This window comes from Leptonychotes weddellii, chromosome 8 (genome assembly GCF_054177405.1).
Source record: "Leptonychotes weddellii isolate Sample4059 chromosome 8, ASM5417740v2, whole genome shotgun sequence".
Taxonomy (NCBI): Eukaryota; Metazoa; Chordata; class Mammalia; order Carnivora; family Phocidae; genus Leptonychotes; species Leptonychotes weddellii.
This window is the reverse complement of record NC_138376.1, coordinates 98,850,047-98,878,043: the sequence shown is the minus strand read 5'-3', so window position 1 is coordinate 98,878,043 and position 27,997 is coordinate 98,850,047. Positions and strand designations below refer to the sequence as shown.

Sequence of the window (27,997 nt, the reverse complement as noted above, 5' to 3'; positions counted from 1 at the left end):
TATATAAGACACTGCCAAGTTTACCTGCAGAGAAACACACTTCAATAGTTTTCACACAGCGTGAAGGCATTTATCATTATTCAAATATAGAAGAAAAGAAAAGGTTCCGATGTTTCTGACATTATAACTGGCTTGTGGTAAACTGCTGTTAAGCAGGGTTCAGTGGGCTGTACTTATCCTACATAATTGGAGGAGATCGCTCATGCTGTTCCACAAAATACTATGAGAATCACAAATTCTCTGGGTAGAATTTTTCCTTAGCTCTTACCCTCTACTCCCATAAAGTCTTCAAAGTCAACCACGGACTAATCTAAAAAGCAGATGAGCAATCAAAAGAGGGGAAATACGTATGTATGTATGTATGAATGTGTTTTTGTAGGTTTTTTAAGAAGACCAATAAGGTTTTTTTTTTTTTCCATTATTCTTTCTGTCTTCTTCATGTGAGTCTGAGTGGAATGTTTACAAAATGTTTTGACAAAAGCAAATAGATGTTGATTTTCAGCACTTGGCCAAATAGTGAATACACAGCAATGGCATTCAGACAAAGTTCCATGTGAAGCAAAGCATTTCAAGTTAGACTATTCTTCCATCTCAGCTTTATCTCTACCACGGAATAGGGTCTACCAACAAATCGCTACCCCATTCATAAATGGGTCTAACTCATTGTTTCAAGTGTTTCTGACTGTTACTCAAAATCAGTAATTTATACAAGGTATAAAAACATTTGGGGGGGAATATTTTTGTTGTTTGTAGTAAAAAAAAATGTTTTTAATTTGAAAAGTACCACACATTAAGAGTTTCCTATTGAATTTAGAAATCTGTAAAATCCTGTACAATATGAATATCCTACCAAATTTAAGAATGTTTTAGACATTATAAATGAAAACATATTTATATTCAATAGTAATGAACTCAAAAATGACTAACCCATGTTCAATTCTGTTTGTTTTAGAGAATTTGCTATATTCACCTTAACTCTCAAGTAAAAGAATTATCTTAAGATTCATCTAAATAGGGGTGCCTATTTAGCTCAGTCATTTATTTAGCTCAGTGGCTCAGTCGTTAAGCGTCTGCCTTCGGCTCAGGTCATGATCCCAGGGTCCTGGGACCGAGCCCCGCATCGGGCTCCCTGCTCAGTGGGAAGCCTGCCTCTCCCTCTCCCACTCTCCCTGCTTGCGTTCCCTCTCTTGCTGTGTCTCCCTCTGTCAAATAAATAAAATCTCTAAAAAAAAAAGATTCATCTAAATAGAGTTGTTCAGGAATGAGGACTTTTTGTCTACCTAGGTAGCACATCTTTAAAATCAAAACAAATAAAATAAATTAGAAATGAAGCAAATTTTTCTTTGAGGTGAGCACAGTTATTTCAAAACTAGGCATCCTTGAGACTGGGCTGGGATGTACGGGGCCAGAAGCTATACTGAATTGAAGCCAAGTATTACATACATAAATTGGAGGATTACACAGTTAAATTATACAGGTCAGCTCTTATCATAAGTGGTATTTCTTTTTTGCCCACTTCACATTTTATTTGCTAATTTCAACTTCCAATTCTCTAACACACATGTATATATTTTCTAAAGTGCAAAATCAAAAATACCTGAATACTATTTATGCACCATTTATCTCCCTGTTTACACTAGGAAGCCAAGGAGCACAAACCATTGATTTGAAATGTCAAATTAATATAGCATCTCCAAACCGTGTGGCTTTTAAGAGTCATGACAGTTAAACAACTCAATCAAATCTTGAGCCATCCAGGGCTAATTTTTTACATACAAATAAACTCCCTTCCTATTTTTCCACTATTAAAGTCAGAAATTATTTTGGTTAAAAACCTTGGGGAAAAAAAGGATGAGAAAGTTAGCTTTCCTCTTTTCTTCTAATTTTTTTCTCTTCCATTTCCCCACAAGCCCCTTTTTTATTTCTCTAAGTTTGGGGCTAGGTTTGCCATATATTTGTATTCCAGCAGAAGAGGACAGCTGCTTTTAACGGCATCCACACTTACTCTCAGAAGATACATAAGACTTTGTGATATTAAAAACATAGATAGTCTGCATAACAGATAAATGTTCTCTTTTCTTGCACACAAACCTCAATTATAAATTCATTTAATTTAGATTAACGATGTGCTGTGGTAATTCCAGTACATAAAAATATGTTTATGCCTGGTATGTTTTGACTATATTTTATTGCTAATAAGCACCTCTAATCTGCTCTGAGAACTTAACTCTGATTGCTTTAGTACGGCAGTTATAAAATATAGTGTAGAGAATGCCCACAAATCAGATTCCAAAGGGAGTAGTAGCTTTTAGTCACCATATTGCTATAAGCTCCAAGTACACAATTTTAAAAGGAATTTTGTATTAGAATATCTCTAGTTAATAAGTAAAGCCAAATTATTAGTGTCATTTAAATAACAAGTAAACAGCTCAAGTTTATATGGATGTACATCCAATATAAAAAGTCTTAGGAATTCCAGGGAGTAAAACTAACCTTTTTTTCACACACACACACACACACACACTACACACACACAAAATGTGTCTTATTTGGAGAAAAAGTACACCAGTAAAATAAATCATTTTAATAATTGGTTAAATCAGTGATAGGGTCGCTTGTTCTTTGGCTGAAGTGATCAAATTAGAAAAGTTACTGAAAATATGAAATCTGAAAGTTAAAAAGTCCCCAACTACTGGGGTGCCTGGGTAGCTCAGTCAGTTGAGCATCAGATTTCAGCTCAGGTCATGTTCTCAGGGTTGTGAAATCGAGCCCTGCAATGGGCTCTGCACTCAGTGAGGAGTCTGCTTGAGATTCTCTCTCCCTCTCCATCTGGCTCCCTCTGCCCCTCCCCCCACTCATGCACACACACACTCTCTCTCTAGAATAAATAAATAAATCCTTAAAAAATAAAAAAATGTCTCCAGTTATTGAAAAATGCTAACATAGCATAACATATGCTAACATTTCTCACAGCTTCCAAACTTCATCAAAGCCAATGACTATTCTCTGCATTTCCTTTCAATAACTCACTAGGCAACCCCACTTCAGTTTTCACAATCTCTCAGAGGATAGTTGGTCAAGATTTAATTTTGAGCTTCCTTTTTCTCATCATAAACTAACCTCTTTCCTTACTAATAGTAAGCCTAAACTTAATCCTCTCTTCTCCCAGTTCATCAACCCTGTTTTAACTTACCTGCTTCTCTGATCAGCCATACCCACAGCCTACGCTTTCCTCTCCTGAACTGTTCTTCTCCATATCTGCCCATCAAAATTCTTCTCTCCTCTCAACAAAATGAGTTTAGAGGAAATATACCTCAACATAATAAAGACCACATATGACAAACCCACAGCTAACATCTTCTTGATGGTGAAAAGCTGAAAGCTTTTCCTCTATGATCAGAAACAAGATCAGAAATAAGTGGTTTATTCTTGCCCCTTTTATTCAACATAGTACTCGAAGTCCAAGCTACAGCAATCAGACAAGAAAAAGAAATAGAAGACATCCAAAGTGATTAAAAAAAAGTAAAACTAACACTATTTGCAGATGGCATAATACTATACATAGAAAACCCTAACAACTCCACCAAAAAATTAGTAGAACTGATAAGTCAATTCAGTAAAGTTTCAGGATACAAAATTAATATAAAGAAATCTGTTGCATTTCTATACATTACAAATGAAGTAACAGAAAAAGAAATTTAAAAAAGAGTCCCATTTATAATTTCATCAAAAAGAATAAAATACCTAGGGATAAATTTAACCAAGATGAAAGACCTATGCACTGAAAACTTCAAGACACTGATGAAACAAATTGAAGATGACACAAATGGAAACATATACCATGCTCATGGATTAGAAGATTTAATAACATTAGAATGTCCATATACCCAAAGCAATCTACAAGTCAATGCAATCTCTATTAAAATAACAACAGTACTTTTCACAGAAATAGAAAATATAATCCAAAAATTTATATAAACCACTAAAGACCCAAAATAGCCAAAGCAATCTGGAGAAAGAAGAACAAAGCTGGAGGCAATAAAATCCCAGATTTTAAGGATACTACAAAGCTAAGTTATTAAAACAGTATGGTACTGGATCAAAACAGGCACACAGATCAATAGAACACAACAGAGAGCCCAGAAATAAACTCATGCTTATATGGCCAATTAATCTATGACAAAGGAGCCAGGGGTATACAATGGGGAAAAGAGAGTCTCTTCAATAAATGGTGCTGGGAAAACTGGACATCTACATGCAATAGAATGGAACTGGACCACTTTCTCACACCATACACAAAAATAAACTTAAATGGAATAAAAATTAAATGTAAGACCTGAAATCACAAAAATCCTAAAAGAAAAGTAATCTCTTGGACGTTGGCCTTAGCAACTTTTTTTTTTTTTTTTTTGGCTATGTCTCTTCAGGCAAGGGAAACAAAAGCAAAAATAAACTATTGGGACTACATCAACATGAAAAGCTTTTGCACAAAACCATCAAAAATACAAAAAGAAACCTACTAAATGCAAGAAGATATTTGCAAATTATATATCCCACAAAGGGTTAATATCCAAACTACATAAAGAACTTACATGACTCAACACCAAAAAAAAAAAATACTCAATAAGTCCATTAAACATGGGAAAAGAATCTGAATAGACACTTTTCCAAAGAAGACATACCAATGGGCCCACTGACACATGAAAAGATGTTCAACATCACTAATCATCAGGGAAATGCAAATCAAAACCACAATGAGATATTGCCTCACACCATCAAAAAAGCTAGTATCAAAGAGACAAAAAATAAAAAGGGTTGGTATGGATGTGGAGAAAAGGGAACCCTGGTGCACGGCTGGTGGGGATGTAAATTGGTGCAGCCATTGCAGATAACAGTACTGTAGTTCTTCAAAAAATTAAAAAAAACAAATACACAATTCAATAATTCCACTGATGGGTATTTGCCCAGAAAAAGCAACCTAACTGTCCATCAATAGATGAATGATAAAGAAAATATACACACAACATTCATACAATGAAATATCACTCAGCCATAAAAGAGAACACAATCTTGCCATTCTCAACAACGTGGATGGACCTAGAGGGTATTCTGCTAAGTGAAATAAGTCAGACAAAGACAAATACCATATGATTTCAGCTATTTGTGGAGTTTAAAAAACAAATAAATGAGCAAATAAGCAAACAACAAAAAAACAGAAACAGACTCATAAATACACAGAACAAATTGGCAGTTGCCAGAGGGAGAGGATGGCAGGATGGGCAACAGAGGTGAAGGGGGTTAAGACGTACAAACTTCCAGGCATAAAATAAGTAATGGAGAGTAAAATACAGCATAGAGAATATAGTTAGTAATACTGTAATAACTATATATGATGACAGATAGTAACCACACTTATCATGGTGAGCACTACATAATTTAAAGAATTGTTAAATCCCTATTTTGTATCCCTGAAACTAATGTATTGTATGTTAATTATATTTTAATACAAAATAAAATAACATGATTAAAAAATATTCTTCCCTTCTATTAGGCTCAGCCAAATTTACCACTTCTATGAAATTGTCACTACTCCTATGAAGTGGAAATCTTTCCACTTCCCTGAGAATCTAAGAAAACATTTTTAATAATTTATTAAAGCCTTTTCCACCTATATACTGTCTATATTATACTCCCTGTATATAAACATTTACTTTTCTACTTACACAATTCTTACAGGAGAAAAAAATTATGTCTTGCTCCTCTCTGTATGTACAGTATAGAAAACCTTTTCTTACTCATAGTACATGTTCAACACATTCTTGTCTAATGAATAAATAGGGATTTTTCTTTTCACATTATTATTATTATTGCTTTACCCATGACTATAATACTGTAAAACAATTAACTAACAAGTAACTAATATCCTGCTTTAAAAGTTGAACAAAGTATATTTGTTGTCTCCTATGTCTATGTAAAATTTTTATAGAAATCTTAAATCTGGGGGAGCCTGGGTGGCTCAATCGGTTAAGCTTCTGCCTTGGATTCAGGTCATGACCCCAGGGTCCCTGCTTAGCGGGGAGCCTGCTTCTCCGTCTCCCTCTGCTCCCCTGCTCCTGCTTCTCTATCTCAAATAAATAAATAAAATCTTTAAAAAAAAAAATCTTAAATCTGCCATTAACCCTCTTAAAGAATAAAATCTTCCCATATAGAGCAAGCTCTTTAATCCTTATTTTTTGTAGTACTCTAAAAGAGAAAGAAAGGAGTAGAAAGAAAAAATGATCGATTATAGTATCATTCCTCAACCCAGAGTTAGCTTGCCCAACATTAATGCTTGGTTTGTTATCACTAGATCAAGATCATGACTTTGTTTTGAGAAAGTAAAATGATACAGCCTCTTTGGAAAAATATTTTCCCATTCCTTATAAAATTAAATGTATATTTACCATGCAACTCAGGAATTCCACTCCTAGATAAATATGAGAAATAAAAACATATGTTCATAGAAAGAAATGTACATGATTGCATATAGCAAACTCAGGCATAATATCTAAAAACTGGAAACTATCTGAATGTCGTCAAGATCTAAATTAAAAATTGAGATCCATTCATACACTGGAAACTCTTGGCAATTAAAAAGAACAAAAATTTGAACAAAAACATGGATGATTTTTACAAATATTAGGCTGAGAGAAAAAAAAGCAGACACAAAAAAGTACAAAGTTGATGATTCATATAGAGGAATTTCTAGAACAGATGAAACTAATCAGATCGCAAAGAGCAAGTGGGGCCTTTCTGAGAAAGTGGAGATGTTCTATTTCTTGATCAGTGGTACTCACATGGGCAAAAATATTTGACAAAGTTATCAATCCCTATACTTCCATGGGAATTCTATTGTATGTAAATTATACCTCAAAAAAGTTGTTTAAAAAAAAAGACATGGTGACTTTATGTCGTTATGTAAATACCTTATGATCCAAACAGGCCTGATTTCCTCAGTTATAGACTGATACCTGCAATAATACCAGTCTTCAGGGATTTCAGGAATTGTGGAAACAAAGCGAATAAAATGCCTGACACAAAATTAGTACTACTTCGATGAAACAGAAAAATGGTTAAAGCTTATGAAAGCTAAATGGAAATAAGAGGTTTAAACGCAAATACAAACCATATTTCCCAAAGAAATCTCATTACATGCATCTACAGAAATGTGCATAACCTAGATAATTATCAAAATACATATTTTGGAACACAACAGTGCTTTCACCGAAAGGCATCAATGAGGCCAGGGCTTTAACCAATAGTTACCATGAAGGTAGATCTTGGAAATAGAGTTGCTTTATCTGGCTTAGTAGTTTACACTATAGGAAACTATGACCCAGAATATAAGGCATATAGCATGGTTACCGGAAGTTTATATTGCCATTCAGATGAGTACTGGTCAACTAATTTCCAATGAAAATTATAAAATGGTTTATTATTTCATTTGGTTCCTGAATTCCTTCATCAATTAAAATTTGCATATAAGCAAAAGAAAAACATATACATCTTGAGAAAGAGACATTATTCTGTTAACTCCCACACATATATGAGAAGGCTAATCTTAAACAGCTGTTTTTTTCTTTAACCAAATTAACAATGCTTATTATATTCTGGCTTCCAGATGCAGAACAACATGTTTCATGTTAAAATGCTTAGTTTTTGACCCCGCAATACTGCTGAAGAACTCAGCAGGAAATTTGGCCTCCAGATACTCTTATCTTGGGAGATAGATACAAAGGAAAACAATTCGCTGAATTACTTTATTGTGGAATTAAAAATGCTCATTAAGACTGTTGTCAAGGGCGTTTCTATTCCAAATCTGTTATTATAAGTTACAAACAGGATGCCCCCAAACCAAGCTGAAAAACTAAAACTGTGGGTGGCATAATGATGAATTACAAAGCTGTATCTTGAGGTAGTTACTAACTCTGTGACCCTTTTCTCCCCGAACAGAAAAGAACAGGAAGAAGAGAAAGAGGGAAAGGAGTGGTAAGGTTCAAGCACAGACCTACTGGGTGATCTTGACCTGGATGAATTTAAAATGTTCCTCCTACGAAAGTGGACAGAGTAGATGTGGCCCAGGCATTGCTTACTCCTGGGTCTCAGACCCTTGAAATGCTTCCAGAACTAAAGTTTTTTACTATTCTAGGGCAATTTTTCCCCTTTGGGTCTGGTCCTCTGAGGGCCCCTCTGAGCCAAAAAAGGGATTACCTGCAGCTGGATGCCTACTTCTGAGATCTGGGGAGAATTGAGGAGATCCCAGTGTGCACCTTCTTAGAACTGAAGTCCCTTGTCTTTGTCACCTCCTTCAACCCAGACTCCCCTCTTCCCCAGCCTCCACAGCAGTAGCCCTGCCATCAAATCCCCCAAACAAGTTTCCAGATAAAAGAACTAATTCCCACTAGGCTTTTCCCCTGAGCTTGAGACAAAAGAAATATTTTCATTTCACTCTTTAAAAGAGAAAGGCATTCTAAGCACTATGTAAAACACTTAATTTTCTACAAGGGCTTTCATAATAAAGTATAGAATAAAAGAAAGTTGCAAGAGAAAGCTACAGCTTAAGATCCACAAAGGCTTCATAAAGACTTACTGCTAGAGAGAATAGAAAAAACTCGCACAAGCATATTTATAATCCCTAAGTTTTATCTCATTTTTATCCAATAGTTGCAAACACATTAAAAAATATTTTCAAATGATTTCAGAAGGAAAAAAAACCCACCATGAAATCAAGTGATGGAGTTTCACAGAAATCTTCCATACAACTATGTAAATCAATAGTAGTCTCTTTGAAACAGAATTGAAAGCATACATAATACATTTTAATGCAGAGTATAAAAAGACACTAAGATCTGTAATTCTACTAAATGTCAACGATACTGTAACCCACTTATTGTGGAATCAGATATAATGAAATTCCATTTATAGTGAAGTAGAGTGGAAGTTTAAAATTACGTCAAAGGAATATAATGCAAACAATACAATTCCAGTAATGGTGAATGACTTGTTAGAAAGAAATCTTGGTGAAATAATGATTTCACTGTAAGTCTCCCATATCCCTCAAAGCAATATCCAAAATAACATTAGATTTTAACATCAATATTTTACTAAGCAAATTATAATAAATTCAATTTATAATTCCCTAATATATGAAACCATACACAAAGCCACCATGAAAAACAGAAAATGTGTGTGTTAATATAAAACAATACAATATGCATATTCTAATTTGTGTTTGGTCATATTTATGAATGGAATGTAAAAATGAATTAAACATGTCAATTAAGTAGAGGAAGCAGTAAATAATATCTTAAATACATAGATAAAATAAATTTATGTCTTCCTCTGCAGAACATGAGAAAACATCATTTCTGGACTAAATAATAAAAAAATAACATGTTATACATTATTCGTAGATTCCATTTTCAAAAATCATACCCCTACTATCCATAAATATTATCATAATGCTACAATTTTCATATTAGCTTTCTCCCTTTAAAAAAAATTGCTATGCTCCATATTGGAACAAGAATTTATATAAAAGTGAAATGCATGCCTGGGATTTAGAAAATGGGGGATTCTATGTCTATCTTTTCTTATATTTATCAGGCTGTCATCCATCTTAAGTATTGACTCCCCTTTCTTCCAACCGTGGGAGTATACTCATTTATACAACACAACGCTCAAAAGCTTTGTGGAGAGGCATAGAAATGATGATAAAACATCCTAGACGCCAGATGCTATACAAATGTAAAGCCTATGATAGCGGCATGGTGGGAAGGAAGCTGTAATTAAGACCATCAGATAGGATTTGGTTTTCTCTCTCCATGGAAATCATGATAAATATGTTATGTAGTTACTTAAATTTAAACATTTACTTTATAGGATCTGCTCTATCTAAAAGTTTTATTAGCTGATCTCTGAACACAGAAAGTGTTTAATATTAATTCCCAGGCTAGGTGGCATATTTAACTTGAGAGAAATTTGCTAACATGATAATTTCTATAGTTGACTGCAGAGCTTCTTCACTAATTGATTCATATTACCTTTTCAATCACTTTACTCTCTATCCATGAGGAACACATACCAAGAGAATAAAAATTAAAGAGCATGCCACATTCCTATGATCTTTAAGTAAATTCCCAATTGAAAATGTTGCAGTGGCCTAGTGAGTTCACATAGAATTCAATCCCAAGGTGCTGCAATTGGTATTAAAAAAAGAAAAAAACATGATTTCAACACAAATTCCACCTGTCCCATACTCTCAGCACATAAACACATAAGCAAGAAAAATAAGAAATCAAGTAATTGATACGATGACAACTTTTACACTATATGTAATGATCTGGGAGGCTACAATAACAGAAATGATCAGACATAAGTGAATTCATCAGTGAGGACCTGGAAGAAATGAACTGTTAACTCCATTTTAAAAGTAGAAAAAGAATAGGTAGGGCATTCAAAAGTAGGATGTGCTAAGGAAAAAGGAAGGTTTCTTGATGGCTCAAATGGCTTAGTAAAGGCACAGTGGGAGAGAATTATCTTTTTCACAAAAGATGGACTCATCTAGAAAAAGTAAAGAGAGAATTCTTTCCAAGTAATGAGCTTGGAAAATATGGAGTTGCAAAAGAAACAGGTGGGGAGCCCTGAATACTAGTTTTTATGATATATTTAAAATGATAGCAGGTAAACTTCTAGAAGCATCACTTAAACATTTAACTGGAACGTTATGTTTTAGCATTCCATGATCTTACACCCTTCCTCCATGTCTTAGTAAATTCTCTCTTTGGTTTCCTTTTCTGTACTTGAGTAGAAATTTTAACTGCCAACTTCTGATAGCATCATATCTTAACTATCTCCATTTTCCCCCCCAATATCTATCAGTATGTGTTCCCTCCTGAATGTTAGCTCTTCTGTTATTCCATCATTCGACTCTTATTGTGACCACTCTACTTGCCAGGCTCTGTCCTATACAATAAGGATAAAGTACTAACAAACAAAATCAGCTCTACCTTGCCTTAGAGTTCCATTCCTAAAATAAGAATACAGGTTACCAAGTATCTTGGAATACAATTCTCTTTTATTAATTCTAAGTATGCTACCATTTGACTGTTAATAACTCCAAGAAAGAAACCACATCTAAGGACACAGTACATACATTATTTGACATATTGTGGAGGCCTGGTGAATAGCTTTTTAAAAGCTTTTTTTTTTTCCCCTAAAATATAAATGACTTGAGGAAACAAAGAAATGGGAACAGATGCTAATCAAATCTTCCTGTGTGAGTTATCTGTATTCTACCCCTAAAATATCATTTTTAGGAAACAATTTATTTTATTAAGGTTTTGTTTTAATTCCAGTAGAGTTAACATACAGTGTTATATTAGTTTCAGGTGTGCTATATAGTGTTTTAACAATTCCATATATCACTCAGTGCTCATCATCACAAGTGTACTCCTTAATCTCCATCACCTATTTCACCAACCCCCCACCCACTTTCTTTCTGGTCACCACCAGTTTGTTCTCTATACCTAAGAGTGCTTCCTGGTTTGTCTCTTTTTCTTTTTCTTATACATGTACATAGGGTACATGTACCCTTTAAATTAGTGGTTTTGTATTTTGGGGATAAATACGCACTAGTGCAATTACAGGATCATAGAGTAGTTCTATTTTTAACTTTCTGAGGAAACTCCATACTGTTTTGCATAGTGGCTATACCAGTTTGCATTCCCACCAACAGTGCAAGAGGGTTCCTTTTTCTCCTCATCCTCTCCAACACTTTTTCTTTCTTGTGTTTTGATTTTAGCCATTCTGATAGCTGTGAGGAAATACCTCGTTGTAGTTTTGATTTGCATTGCCCTGATGATAAGTGATGCTGAGCATCTTCTCATGTATCTGCTGACCATCTGTATGCCTTCTTTGGAGAAATGTCTGTTCATGTCATCTGCCCATTCTTAAATTGGATTATTTGGTTTTTGGGCATTGAGTTGTATAAGTTATTTATATATTTTGGATACTAACCCTTTATTGGATAAGTAATTTGCAAATATCTTCTCTCATTCAGTAGGTTGCTTTTTAGTTTTCTTGTTTCCTTCACTGTGCAGAAGCTTTTTATTTTGATGTAGTCCCAATAGTTTATTTTTGCTTTTATTTTCCCTGCCTCAGGACTCATATCTAGAAAAATGTTGCTACAGCCAATGTTAAAGAAAGTACTGCCTGTATTCTCTTCTAGGATTTTTATGGTTCCAGGTCTCACATTTAGGTCTTTAATCCACTTTGAGTTTATTTCTGTATATAGTATTAAGAAAGTCATCCAGTTTCATTCTTTTGTATGTAACTGATCAGTTTTTCCAAATGCCATTTATTGAAGTAGAACTTACATCTTGGTGGGCATTTTAATCTTATGCATTATGAGTCTTGTCCAAAAAGTCCTCACATCAGAAAGTTCTGAGCCAAGAAATATTCATTCCTCATCCAAAGCTTAAAAATTGCTCAGCTCTTACTGGAATATCCTTAGGGAAAAAATACATCTTAAAAGCAAGATAAAATATTCTAAAATACTTCTAAAATATTATATTTGTCACTTAAGTGTCATTGATAACAATACCCTGTATCTCTGTTTCAGTATTTGTGGAAATTTATAACTTATAAAAATATTAAGATATAAAAGCATTAAGAAAAATAGTACATGTAAAATTTTTTAAAATGCACTCTTTGGGTGTAACCAAAGAGTGGCTTCTTCATTCATTTTACAATTATTTAATTAAAGGCCTACCATATGCCAGACTAAGACTAGAGATAAAGCAGTAACTAAAAATAAAAGACAGTCCTATCAGTGTGTCACTTATGTTATTAATTTCTGATTATTAAATAGCTTAAAATCTTAAAAGAGAAACTAACTGGTTAAATGCCCTTCTAGCTTTCTGCAATAGCAATAGTTCATGAAGTTTGTCTGAATATGAGTGGTCTTTCAACTTAGTACATAATTGAAAATCATAACAGGCTAGATTCATTACATACTTCAACCAAATTTAACTTAATTCATGAAATTATATTTGGAATAACCCAAACACAGTCATGGGTTAATTAAAAGAATATATATATGGATCTCCTAGGATATGGAAAATGGCCTCAGAGGGCAATGTTTTGTCCAAAATTATATCTAAAGATTCCAAACCCTAAATGGGTAATGCACTGTAGGACAGCACTGCTTTCTCAGCACATCTTAGGTAGCACTAGGTCAGGAACCCTGTGGATAAAATCAGTTCTTGAAAGCTGACAAAAAATACACAAGAATGAAAAAGTATTTTGAAGAATTTTTATTTTTTTAAAGATTTTATTTATTTGAGAGAGAGCATATGAGAGAGAAATAGAGAAAGCACAAGCAAGGGGAGGGGCAGAGGGAGAAGCAGACTCCCAGCTGAGCAGGGAGCCCAATGCAGGCTCCATCCCAGGACCCAGGGATCATGATCTGAGCTGAAGGCAGATGCTTAACTGACTGAGCCACCCAGGTGCTCTGAAGAATTTTTAAATGTATCATTGTCTACATATAAAATGTATCTGTGGCTATGTGCAAAATCAATAATGATATGACATGCATTTTAAAATATTTCCTTTCCATATGAATTAACTTTTTCTGTTTCCTGGAGGTATATAGCAAAAAAAGGAAGGAAAGAAAGAAGATGTGTCATGATTCTCAATCCAGAAAAACTAAATACATTAAGAGCCATTGGGAGAAAAAAAAAATCAAAGAAAGGGGGTGAAGCAGAACTTCATGAACCATCAAAGTCTTTGGGCAAAACTGTCATTTATTATAATAATGAACAGTATTATTAATAATATTTGTATTGTACATTTTAATTAACTTTTATAACCCCTCCATGAGATAGATTTGAACATTATATTTTCTTTCTTTATTTTTGGATGGAGAATTGAACTTCAGAATAGTTAGATGACTTATCTGTTCTTCAAGGTGACATCTTTCAGAAGAGCTAGAGGCAAAGTTTGTATCCTAGAGTTCTAATTCCAAATCCAGTGATTTTTCTAATGTGCCAGATTGAAAAACTGAATGGTTGTATTACATGTTAAGCATGATTGAAACTTTTTGAAGAGCAAGGGGCCTATGGGAAATGTTTTTGTTTGAAGCTTTTTCAAAATCTGATATTCCCAGGTCTAAAAAAGCAGGTCTCCCTAGAGATCTGTTGAGGTTATGGGATTTCCCGAGGTAGTTTTTGGTTTTGGCTTTGGTTTTTTAGAATTTTACCATTAGATTTAATATGCGGGAAGACACACTAAAAATTTTCCCAATCTAGGTTGGTATTAAATAATGTGTTCCAAGACTTTTTTTTTTTTACCTTACTGAATAGAAAGAGTCCAAATAAAGAAGGTCTATTTTGAGAGCTTTTCTACAGTCCAATTAGACTTTCCATTGAAGACCATCCTGAAATTAACTTTCATTGTGTGTCAAACATGCTGAATTATCCTCTCTACTCAGGCAGATGTCAATGAAGACATGTGGTTCATAGGCTGAAAATAATAACTAATCTTTATAGGGTATTTACTAGGTACCACACATTTTTGTTACCTATCACACATTAAAACCCTTCTTTACAAAATAGTTTATCAGTCCCTAATAAATATATGTCCAAAATGAGAGATTCCTAGGAAAAAAATGTTAATTATATCATATTTGAAATATAAATAGCCACAAAGTATTGCTAAAATTTCCATCCTGTTACATGTCTAAATCACCTCTCACATTGAGCTACCAACATAACTATTAGCTAATTATAGGACCTTGTGTTTCTTCCTATCTCTGTTACTGACTTGTGTGACCTTGTTAGAATTCTTCCATCTCTCTTCAATGACATAGCTTGCCAACTATAGTCTTTTAGGGTCTACTCAAAGAAGCTTCTAGAATGTTTCACTCTTCTTAAGCAAAAGTGCTGTCATATGTACTGCAAATATCATTTTTGAGCTTTATGATCAATCAATAAAGAAAAAGAAGAGCTAATATTTACTGATTAGCTGCCAAGAATTTGCACATTATCTAATTTAATTCTACTTTAATTGGAAATTTAAACTCCATTGAGTTAATAAAAGAGGGATAACACAACTATGAATTCCATTCTTGTCATCTCCCAAAGACACTTTTTCTAATATTCAAAGTTCTCTCCAAAGCAGAGGAACACATATGAAAATTGAAGGGATAAAGGGGTCTATCTTGATAGGTATTTTTTGCATGCTAAGCTATAAAGTTCAGATTAGCAAAACACTACAACAGAAATTCCAATTAAAACCAAATCCATACATTTGTGTTTTCCAGTATATAAGCAAATTCCTTCATACACAGCCTCAGCAGAGTTTGGTATACCATAGCGTTGGAGAAAAAGTGCTGCTTTAAGCCAGAATTTCTTGACACCAAGAGAGTTTTTAAACTTAATTCAGTTTTCTTGAAGCATTTTGGAAACTCACATTTTTTGAGGCCCTAATAGATACTCCATGTTTTATATTCATTGTTTTATATACTCCTCACAACAAACCAATGTGATAAAGTAGCTCCCTGAAATGACAATTGTTCTACCTCATGTTCTGTTTCATATTTTCAGCCTTATTTGGTAATTGAAAAAGGCAGAGAAAGCAATAAGCCAGAAAATTGTGGTAGCTATACAGGCTTTAGAAAAAAATATATTCAATGTGGCAAACTCTACTAACCTTATTTCCCCTTTAGAATAGAGCTTTATATGTTGCAAGCAACTTAAAAGTTATTATACCTTAGAGTTTTAATCGTATAGCTACTGGACTAAAAAATTGAATGATCCCATTTATAATTCATTCTGTGGTTCATAATCATTTATCAAAGGCAACTAGAGGGGCGCCTGGGTGGCTCAGTCGTTAAGCATCTGCCTTCAGCTCAGTTCATGATCCCAGGGTCCTGGAATCGAGCCCCACATCGGGCTCCCTGCTCGGTGGGAGGCCTGCTTCTCCTTCTCCCACCCCCTCTGCTTGTGTTCCCTCTCTCACTGTGTCTCTGTCGAATAAATAAAAATAAAATCTTTAAAAAAAAAAGGCAACTAGACTTTACTGCAAATTTATAGATTCCCTTATTCTAGATTTTTTATAAAACTGAAAATCTGATTTAAGAAAACAAATCAAATATCTAAATATCTTAGTATGTTAAATATACTAATATAAACATACTAAATACATTAATTAGGTACTAATAAATGGGGGGTGCCTGGGTGGCCCAGTTGTTAAGTGTCTGCCTTCGGCTCGGGTCCCCAGGGTCCTGGGATCCAGTCCCACATCTGGGCTCCCTGCTCAACGGGAAGCCTACTTCTCCCTCTCCCACTTCCCTTGCTTGTGTTCCTTCTCTCGCTGTGTCTCTGTCAAATAAATAAATAAAATCTTAAAAAAAATAAACTATAAATAGTACATACATACACACTTATTGGTGCCATACATACACCTACATTGTAGGAAGTTTGCACAATTCTCTAACAGAGAAGTTCAATTTCAGATTGAACTCTTTAGATCTTTATAGAGAAATGCCAGTGCTCTACTTTTTTTCAAAAGGAATTTTGAGATTAACTCTTCTCTGAGTCAGGTACACGTTTGGTTCTTGTTCTTCTCATTCACTGAAATATATATATATTGCCCTTTTTTAAAGCATTCATTATATAATAAATACCATTATGTTTCTAGCCCACTGACATTATTTGTATAAGGTGACTTCAGGAAAGCCATAATCAATTAATACTTTCTTATAGTCCAGTGTCCAGTAATCCAAATTCTAAGAATTTAAAGACTAAAACTTGACAAATATTTTTATATTCGTGTAAAATCTTAAGTGCTGTGGGTGTGTTTCTGCATAGTTTTGTGTGGGTGTGTGTGTGTGTGTGTTTAAATGAAAAAGACCATTAAAGGCAACACATTTCTTGTTCTCTCACAATACCTAGTGACTCTCTGTTTTCTAATTAGACTACTAACATAACTCAGAAATGGAGATATGATTATTTCAAGGTCTTTTATAAAAGATAAGGAAGGAGCTAAAAGTCTAAAAGAGATAACAATGTAGGATGCAAAAAATCAGGAGCAGGAACATATCTTAATTTCTTCTTTTTTAAATTTATTTAAGTAATCTCTATACCTGACCTGGGGCTCAAACCCACAACCTGAGATCAAGCATTGTACACTTTTCCAGCTAAGCCAGCCAGGCACCTCATCCTAATTTCTAATTCTAAAGCGTGCACTGGAATTTGTGTTTGTCCTTGACAAGTTGCAAGGCATCTATTTTCCTTCTGTAAAACGAAGATAATTATATTAACCTACTAAACAGCTCTACTATGTACATACACGTGTTAATGCCCACAATGCGCTAGATACTATTAAGCCAATCTAAAGCATCTGGTCCTCAAGATGCAGTTATACGCCTGGGTGGCTCAGTCGTTAAGCATCTGCCTTCGGCTCAGGTCATGATCCCAGGGTCCTGGGATCAAGCCCCGCATCGGGCTCCCTGCTCAGCGGGAGGCCTGCTTCTCCCTCTCCCACTCCCCCTGCTTGTGTTCCCTCTCTCGCTGTGTCTCTCTCTGTCAAATAAAATCTTTAAAAAAAAAAGATGCAGTTATACAAAGAGCCTGGCACAGAAGTACAGCTTGGTGGTCAACTAAGAGGACCTTACATGGAAAGGCTTTGTTAACATCGCACAAAGTGCCTTTCCTAAGTGCAGGCACGAAATAATTCCACAGGTCTTCGTCATTCTTTATTTGCATAGATTAACTCGCTATTTGAACTAAATTAAGACTGTCACAGAAAGCCAGGGGTATGAATAATAACCCCTAGCAGACTATCTCTATGATCTTTTTCTAAAAGTCATGTGTTCAGATAAAAACCAAATAGCATCAGATTTCCATGTTAAAATCCACATTCAAGATGACTAGAAAAAAACTGTTCTATCACCAATATTATACATCTTTGACAAGCAATTATCTAGTTTTAACTCACCATGTAAATTCAGATTATGCCTCAAAACTATATTTAGATTGTAATTATCTGACTTTTAGAAGATTTAAGTGAAGTTTTGCCTACATATCTTCTTAAAAGTTGTATTTGTTAGAATTATCTCTTTGAAAACCACATTTTTTTCACAAGCAGGATCCTAAAGGAAGGAAGGAAGGAAGAAGGGAGGAAGGGAGGAAGGGGGGAAGAAAAGAAAGAGAGAACCTATGCAATTTTTTCCACAACTCTTGTTTTAAATGATAGAATGTAGTCAGGCCAAAACTGTATTACTTTACTCCAAAATTTACTGCAAGACTTACAGCGATCCTTAAAGAAGTTATAAAAATTGAAACAGAATATAGAATAAGTTTCTGATTGTAAAAATAGGTAACATTTCAAAGTTCATTTTATAAAAGAAGTCATCAGATCAATACATCATTTTGTCATTTTTAACAATAGTATCTAAACTTTAGCTGTGATACTGAAAGGAATAATAAAAGAGAACTTCAAGGTACGCATATTTATGTGGGGCTGTGAATAACTTATTTTTGTTTTTAACATCTACATTAATTAAAATTACTCTAAGAAATCTATGACTTAGGGGCGCCTGGGAGGCTCAATCAGTTAAGCGTCTGTCTTTGGCTCAGGTCATGATCCCAGAGTCCTGGGATCAAGCCCCACACTGGGCTCCCTGTTCAGTGGGAAACCTGCTTCTTCCTCTCCCTCTGCCCCACCCCCCTGCTCGTGCTTTCTCTAATAAATAAAATCTTTAAAAAAAAAAAAAGGAAATCTATGGCATATTTCTAAGAACACTGGGCAAATAAAAGGATATGTAGACGTTCCCTACACTTCAGTTGTTTTAATGTACTGAAATTCTTTTTTTAACATTTATTTACTTGAGAGAGAGAGAGAGCGCGTAAGCGTGAATGAGTACATGTGCATGAGGTGGGGGGAGGGAGCAAGGGATAGACAGAACCTCAAGCAGACTCTGCAGGGCTTGATGGGGGAGGGGCGGCTCAATCTCACAACCCCAAGATCACAACCTCAGCCCAAACCAAGAGTCAGACACTTAACCAACTAAGCCACCCAGGCACCTGATACTAAAATTCTTTTAATTGTAATAGGATGGAGATGCCAAAAGGAAAAAAAAAGAAAAAAGAAAAAATTTTACAAAAACACATCTGAGTTTCCCAGTGATAAGACTGCCAAGATGTAATACTCTGGAATGGAGTCACTTAACTATCCTCTAAGAATGGGATGTATGGGGGAGGAAATGGATCTCAATTAATACTACATTTGGATTATTGGTCTAGTCCAGTGGATTAAAGCCTGTTTGGGAAAAGAAATAATAACTATTATTTCATTCATTCATTTAACTCTGCTCAAAATTCTCCAATTCCATCCATCTTACTCAGACTAAAAGGCAATTTTTTTACAATGATCCAGCTCCCCAATACTTCCCTGACTGTTCTCACTGTGCTCCAGCTGTAGACCTTTATAAACATGCTCCCTGTACTAAGGGTATTAGCTCTTTCATCTTATACCTGTATGAATCACTCTCACCCCACCTTCAAGGGTTTGCTCAGATGTGATCTTCTTAATGAGGTCAACCTTTATCATTCTACTTAAAATAGCAACCAACCTCTCTCTATTCCTAGACCTCCTGACTCCTCTTACCCTGGTATATTTGTTTGTGCATCACTCACTACATTCTAAAAATACAGGTATTCATATATTACTTATTCACTATATATTCATCATATTTCTGCCCCCCATCTCTACCCCAACTAGAATATAAACTCCAGAAGAGCAGGGATTTTTTTGTGTGTGTTTTACTTACTTACTTCATTCATTAATCATATTCCAATATATATAGTCCCATGCCCACAAATTTCCTGCACCGATTCTGGCCTTTGAACTCCATCTGAGCAATTGGTACAGTCCAGAATTCGTCCTCTTTCTGTCTGACTGGTATAAACAGAGCCCAGCATGGGTCTTAAGAACCATGTGCCAATCTAATTTTGTCTTTCCCTACCTCTACTTTGTTTTCTCAATCACTGCAACTGGACTTCTGCCTAAGTTCCTGCCTAGCTACCTAGTTTAAAGTCGTGATTCTACACAAATCTTAAACCCCAATGTTCTGGATTGGAGGCCTAAACAATTTGTCTGCCCGGTGACAACGCTTTCTTCCTGATTTTTTTCCTAGTCTCCAGCTGCTAAAAAAGAATGTATTGCAACTCTGCACAAATGACCTGCAGTCACCGTTTATTGTTGTTATTATTATTATCCTGCTTGGAAACTTCCAGCCATGCTCCACCCAAACAGTAGAATCTTACTGAATAGTTATGCTGACTGGAATCAAGCATGCATTTGGACTCTCTAATTCAGACAACCAGTCATCCCACTAATCTTGCTCTGCATAGGCTGAGGTTAGCTGTTCCTATTCTGCCAATTCTTCTTTGCTTGTGGCCCAGAATTCAGGCCCTATAATTCTAAAGCAGATTATGAAAGATGTGAAAGCTCAAATAAAGTTTCAGCAAATTTTTTTAAATCATTTAATGCTAAATTTGTTTGGATTAAAAGGAGGAACAATAATCTGGTCTCCAAGGTCCAAGTTGAAAAGTCTAGCACAATAGTCTTTGTCAATGAATAACCAATATTTATTAAATGTATGAACAGAAAAATAGTGACAATGATGTTTTAAATAAATGGGGACTGAGAAAATACTGATATGTGAAATCTACAAAAAGTAAACTTTTTTGTCATTGCTATTGCAATATAGTTGGATGATGTAAAAACTCTTAAGTCTTACTACTTCAGAAAATCTTCCAATTTAACTAAATCTCTCCCATAAAAATATAGACTCATGCTTTTCTTACAGAGTCATAGCTGGTATAAACTCTTTGGTTATTATTATATATATATATAATATATATATATTATATATAGTTTATATAGAGCTATAAACTCTGGTTATTATTGATAAAACTATGGTTATTACAGTGTAGGGGACAGTTATCCCATATTTCAGAGTGAATTAAGGACAAACTGGCAGAGCATGTACAGTTTTTTTCATAATCCCTGGCAGTTTTTTTTTTTTTAAGATTTTATTTATTCATCAGAGACAGAGAGAGAGGCAGAGGCAGAGAGAGAAGCAGGCTCCCTGGAAGCCCAGTGCGAGGCTCGATCCCAGGACCCTGGGATCATGACCTGAGCCAAAGGCAGACGCTTAACCAACTGAGCCACCGAGGCGCCCTCCCTGGCAGTTCTTGATGGAGATTCGGTTCATTACTTTGCATGAAATCCTAGGATAGAAAACTTTTAGGAATAAGATCAATCAGCAATTTGTATACACTGATATGTAAGATAAAATACATAATATAAAGTTCATGTCTTTTAAAAAAATTTTACACCTATAATTGTTAATGTTGAATATGTTCTTATTCTGAACCCTACATTTTATCTGTTATGAATCATTTTTACTAAACTATTAGGTCAGTCTGCAGTGACCAAGCCAACATATGTACAAAAGTTACATATGTAGCAAAAGCGATTAAAAAGAAATTAATTCCAGGTTTATGGTTACAATAAATCTCAGGTAATTTATGAAGCATTTTCATATTGTATAGCACAGCATGTTTTAGAACCAGGCAATTAATGTGATGTAAGAATTCCATATGAAAATTTTAAGTCTTCTTGCCAAAAATGAGTGAGGATCATCTCAAACATGTTTTTATTTTAAATCCCAGAAAGCATCTAAAAACACATTTATATACATTTCATATTTTCTTGACATCTTTAAGAATTCAGAAGTTCAAATGCAAGTATGCACTCCAAAAACAATAGACTGTAATACTAGAATCTTGGGCTTAGCAAAGCACTGGAGACTTGATGAGTTTTAACTATGTCTCTGGAAAGGCACTTCATCCTAACTCATCCCTGACTCCCTGACAGTTTGCACATCTGATCACACATGGACATTTCCAGAAACTAGGTGCTCCAATACAACCTAGTAATTTCTAACAGCTCAGAATGGGGAGGGGCAGGGAGAAGGAGCAGGCTTCCTCTCATCTTATTTAATTCAAACCTTCCCCTTTGTCATATGCCTCATTTCTTAAGTCTTTCTTTCTCCAAATAGTTTTTTTTTTTAAGATTTTATTTATTTACTTGACAGAGAGAGACACAGTGAGAGAGGGAACACAAGCAGGGGGAGTGGGAGAGGGAGAAGCAGGCTTCCCGCTGAGCAGGGAGCCGGATGCGGGGCTCAATCCAGGACCCTGGGATCATGACCTGAGTGGGAGACAGATGCTTAACGACTGAGCCACCCAGGCGCCCCTCTCCAAATAATTTTCACTTGAAATGTCCTCCTCTGGAAATCTTTCCAGAGTCCTAACTACTCTCTTCTTCTTCCTCTGAATTGACCTACATTTGTCAGTGAAGCACCCCAATGTGTTCTAAAACAGCCCTCTGTTTCTATGAGTTTTTTTAATAAGAGTTCTCTTTTCTGTCAATATGTCACACTATATGTTCATATTGAACTTGCTGCAATTCAGACTGCCCTTTCTCCTCCAATTTTTGTACTCATCCCTGTATTTATAAGGGAAACAAAACATTTCCAGAAGAGGGGAAATGAAATCATTTAATGTCTGCATACAAATAACAAAACCAGCTCTGCGTAGGTTCTGTTCATGGTCCAGGCTATGTAGACTTTCAAAATTCCTGTATCTGTTATTAACCTGCTTAGCCACCTGAATCAATTTTGGACCACCAGAAGTTCTGATAAGCTTGCATTTTATGTTTTCCATCAAGCCATCACCGAGACAAATGAACATAAGGAATCCTCTATCACACTCCCAAAGACTTCTTTCCGAATTGACCTTAAACCACCACGCGGTATTCTTTGGCAACTACTTCCAATCAGTTGCAATTTACCTACCATTAGATTTCCATTTCCACAAATTATTCATAAGAATATCGGGAAAAGATTTTATCTACTGCCTTGCTGAAACACAGACCCACTTTGACTACATCATTCTATTCTGTCAATCATATCTAGTTAAAAAATTTTCTTAGAATATCATTCTTACTGAATCAATGCTATTCCTACAACTCAGTGAGCTAGAGAAGCTACACAAGATTTTAAAGAAAAAATTAAAAACAAACAAAAAATGTAGTTAAATTTCTAACTCAATTACAACATTTAAGAATGATTGCTTCTTGTCAGTATTCTTAATAAAATGGCACCATACTATAAGGGAGAAAAACGCTAATATAATCGATAAGAAAAAAGTTGATAGCCAAAAACTTCATCAGTCATGCTCATATCCAATGATTTTCACTGAGAGTGTGCTTTAACAGAACAAAATTAAAAAGAAAACATGGCCCCCGCAATAAATGGAAAGAAATCTTGGTACCATAGAAAAGGGAACTTTAGCATAAACACCACTAGAAGTGTTTTTAGTTGTTAAAAATTAAGTTATTAGCAGTTGCATGAATTTAAGTCACTACTCCAAGTCTCCAGTTTTAAATTTGCCCAATAAGAATAATAATAGTTGAAGGTGAAATAAGCTAATGCATACAAGGCATTTTTAAATTACAAAACACTTATAAATTTAAGGTATTATGAAACATACATATACTTTTAATATTAACAAGTTTCAACCATTTATCCCTAAGCCAATCTTGAAATATATTACAAATGATCTATAGTAATAGATTAATAGATTCTAGGATGCAGAAGATAGCAGTCTATAGTAGATTCTATGTTATAACTATTTTGCACAGAATTCCTTATTGTATATAGCATTCAAGTGATCTCTGAACAGAACAGCAGTATAAACTTTCCCTTCTGCATTGACCTCAGCTTGTGCCTGGACCATAGAAATCAGAGTTAATTTTATCTAGAGAGAGAGAGAGAGAGAGACTGAGAGACAGAGAAAGAAAGAGGAGAAGAGGGAAGGAGGAGTAGGAGAAGAAGAAAAGGAGGAGAAGAGGTAGAGGGGGCAAAAGAGGGAAGGGAAGGGTTGGGAGGAGAGAGAATGAGGGGAGTGGGCAGCACACTAGGAAATTTCTCAGGGACCCACTTGATCCCCCTGCTTTGAGCTTCTGCCCCACTCCAAGTGAACAAAAGGGTTGGTGCTCCTGGCTTCTCTTTACTCCCAGCTGCTTAACAGTATTAAAGTAATATGTATTGTTAAAACATATCATATAACTAAGCAAGGCTAATATTTTGAGGCAGTATTTTTAAAAATCAGCTGCCAGAGGTATTCTCAAACTCACACTCATAAACTCTATTAATTATGCCACATTGACCCCATTTTACCTCACAGAGAAGGAAAAGTAAAATTAGAAGAAAAAAAGTTGTGTAGTGAACTTAAGGTCATTTTTATTCTAGGAATTTTAATCAGGGAGTTACTATTGTAGCAAGAAGATTATTTTTTTTTTTTACTCCTTTTAAGATATAATAGTACTGCTAGAAATGTTAGATTATAAGAACTATCAGAATGGGGGCGCCTGGGTGGCTCAGGCATTGAGCATCTGCCTTCAGCTCAGGTCATGATCTCAGGGTCCTGGGATCGAGCCCAGCGTCGGGCTCCCTGCTTGTCGGGAGGCCTGCTTCTCCCTCTCTCACTCCCCCTGCTTGTGTTCCCTCTCTCGCTGTCTCTCTCTCAAATAAATAAATAAAATCTTAAAAAAAATTTAAAAAAAAAAGAACTATCAGAATGGTTAGACATAGCTCTATTCCAGTTAACTAAAAGAGGGATAAATATATTTCAAAACTTTGACAGATTCAGTCTCATCAAAACTTTCAAAAGCTGCTAACGCCCAGATTCTGTACTCCTAGGGTAAATATTTTGATATTTGAAACCAAACCTTAAAAATTTTTTACTTTAATACATGTTTTCCAACTCATAAAAATGTTTGCTGAAATTATGTATTATAAATTATGTTTTAAAATGCTATACATTTGCTTCTTTTAAAATTCATGATCACATAATGTATGGTGATTAACATAATAAAATAAAATTTTAAAAAACCATTCATGATCATAAAATAACCCTTCAAAGACTCCCAAGAGTATCAGAAATTATATGCATATAAACATTACAGAGCTCTGAAGAGAATAATTTGAGTTACATTAAATAAAACCGTTTTCCAAAGTCCCCTAAAGTGTATATCTGGTCACAGTGACCTTAATTAAAGTAAATATGACATAGAAGTCTTGCCTACATTTAAGCCAGAGGAGAAATTTCACTATAATAATAATAATAATAAAGAGGATCCCTGAGATCGGATGTGAGTCAGAAAAAGATGAGGCTGGAGGTCCCATTGGCATGAAAGAAAAAAACCCACTTACTTAACTACTTTACAAATTCTGTTCAAATAGTTAGAAACAAAGCTCTTAAAAAAAAAAAAAAATGTATCAGCTGCCCTGCATAAAGTTCCAAGATGAGCCACAGCTTGGGAAACATTACTCTGTAGGGATGGAATCTGATTTGGAAAAACTTTTTATTTTTCAATTGGTTAAAAGTTTGCCTCTTTGGAAGATTTCGGAAATCAATTGGCAATATGTAAAAGCGATAGCAAGGTCTCTCCGAACGAATGAACAATGAAATGGGCTTCATATTCTTTTGGGGGAGGTAAGCAATCCCCCCAACACACCCGCCACGATGTACTCAGGGAGCTAAAGTGTACTCGCATCAGGCTTAGCTCCTCTCGCCCCAACTACCCGAGGGCAGAGCCAGAAATCGGTCCCTGCTGTTGGAAGAAGGGACCAGGAGGGGCCGCAGCCCCCCGCAAAGGATGGAATCTAGAGCCCGTTCCTCGACTGTACCTCTTTGCTGATGTGCCTGGAGCTGTCGCTGCTCTGGCCGCTGCGCCCCGCCGCCCGCGAGGCCCCCGGTGAGCAGCAGGACCAGAAGGACCCCGGCCGCTCCTGGCATTGCGGTGGCCCGGAGCGGATCCGCTTCTCAGGAGCCCGAGGAGTAGCTGCCGCCCAGTCCCCCGGCCCGGGCTTGTGAGCTGAATGAGCAGCAGCTGCTGGGTAAGAGGAGGAGACAGCACCCCGCCCCCCACCACCACCCCGCGCCGCCCGCCCCCTGGCTTTGGCTCTGCGGCCGCCGGAGGGTGGGGGGAGAAAGAGGACACTCCCCCTCCCTCCCCTTTCCCAGGCCCTCGTCCCACAGCCGTCCAGGCACAGGCCCTTAAAGGGTCCTCGGTGAAACAGACCTTTCCTATAGCCGTCCTTCCCTCCGAGAAGGGATCATTCCTTAGCTTGATCTGTTAGCTGAACTTCTTGTAAATTAAAGGAGGTAATTGATATGAAAGCACTTTGTGATCTGTAAAGTCTCTACACGTGGAAAGCATTATTTGTGGGAAATCTGCACAGCTGGGAACTTGACCGAAGCTGAGTCGATGCACCTCCCGAGAAAGGCCTGGCAAAGCTGTGTGCGGGCACTGTGTACCCAGGTGATCCATCGCTAGACACCGGACGGGCCCAAAAGCCCCCGGTGACTGCGAAGTAACCAGCGGGCGGAAGGCTGGCCCCGGGCCTCTGCAAGGCAGGCCAGGGCACCGACTTACTGCTTGATAGACTGCTGGGAGGGCAGCCAAGGTGGGACGAAATTTAAAAATCTCCCTTGCTCCACTGCAATGCTTATGCTTATGAGGTAAGGTTTTCAGTTCTGCCAGGAGACCTTCGTTTAAATAGGATAAAGACCTCAGCGAACGTTTCCTTTCAGGCTCCAAATTTCATCTCTTCAGTCCCAATTGCTTCTCCTTAACTCAGAATTTCTGCAAGTTTTTCTGCCACCCCAGCTTCCAATGACAGCTCCTTGCTAGTTTTTTGTTTGGTTACTTTTTATGGTCTGAGGTTCCCATGGTGCTTGAAAGCTCCTTACTGGGTCTTTATGGGACTTGCAGGATGTCTGCCGGAGTACTGATATCAATGTACTGTGAGGTCCGACTGCTAGTTGTCCCATACTGGGTGGGACAATCCTACTAACCAGGGACTTCTGAATGGACCACCGGGCATTTGTGTAGGTGAAAAACCTTGGATTATATTTGGAGCCTAATTTAAATCTATGCTGCACATAAAGTGTTTTGCAGTTTTGTTTTCCAGGATGCATCTACTATATAAATTGAGGAAATCATATACTTTGTGTTTCTGAACTTTACCAGGAGGTGTTTACCATCTCAGAAAATCACATCATTGATAACAAGTCTGTTCATGGTAATGTCTTCCAGACAGTATCAGTATGCATCCATCACATTGATGGTGACTCTGGGAATAGGTTCAGGCTCCTATTTTGCCTTCATTTTGCCTGCTAAATGTAGGCAAACTACTAAATGTTAAGTTTTACCCAAGCACTTACATATTGAGATGTATATTGTTTTATATAAATTCCTTTTTTCCTTTTTTATTTTATACTTAAGCCATTATATTGAGTTTTTAAATACTATATTGAAGTTAAGTAATATTATCTATGAATTTCCTTTCAATAAAATAAAGGAAGTATTGTTCCTACCAGGACTGATTGAGAACATCTGGTCAAATGGTGCCCAAGTAAATGGATATCTCTCAATATTATCCACCTTCTTTAGTTGTTAGTATTAGTACTAAGAAACTCTAATTGTTTTTTTTCTTTATTATGGAAATTGCAAAATGGAGTCTGGCCCAACCTTTGAGAATAAGACTATGATCTCTGCTGTCAACTCTACTTGTGATCCAACATAGGAAAAAAACATAAAGTTATTTAACCAAAATTAAGATACAGAACCATTATTATCAGAGCAGTTTTTCTTCAACCTAATTGAGGTACAATTTACACAAAATAAATGCACCCATTTGGTATGTTTAAAAAATGTAAACTCCCGGGGCTCCGGGGTGGCTCAGTCAGTTAAGCGTTGGACTCTTAGTTTAGGTTCAGGTCATGATATCTGGGTGGTGAGATTGAGCCTGGTG

General features: G+C 36.0%; 1 protein-coding gene across 1 annotated transcript in view; it reads right to left on the bottom strand.

The window, feature by feature from the left end:
• Positions 1 to 26,044, bottom strand: part of LAMA2 (laminin subunit alpha 2) — a 576,425-nt gene extending 550,381 nt beyond the window's left edge. The window contains exon 1 of the mRNA XM_081828983.1: positions 25,868 to 26,044. Within this exon, the coding sequence (XP_081685109.1) occupies positions 25,868 to 25,976 (109 nt within the window). The 5' untranslated portion in view covers positions 25,977 to 26,044. The remainder of the gene's footprint in view (positions 1 to 25,867) is intronic.
• Positions 26,045 to 27,997: the final 1,953 nt, after the last annotated feature.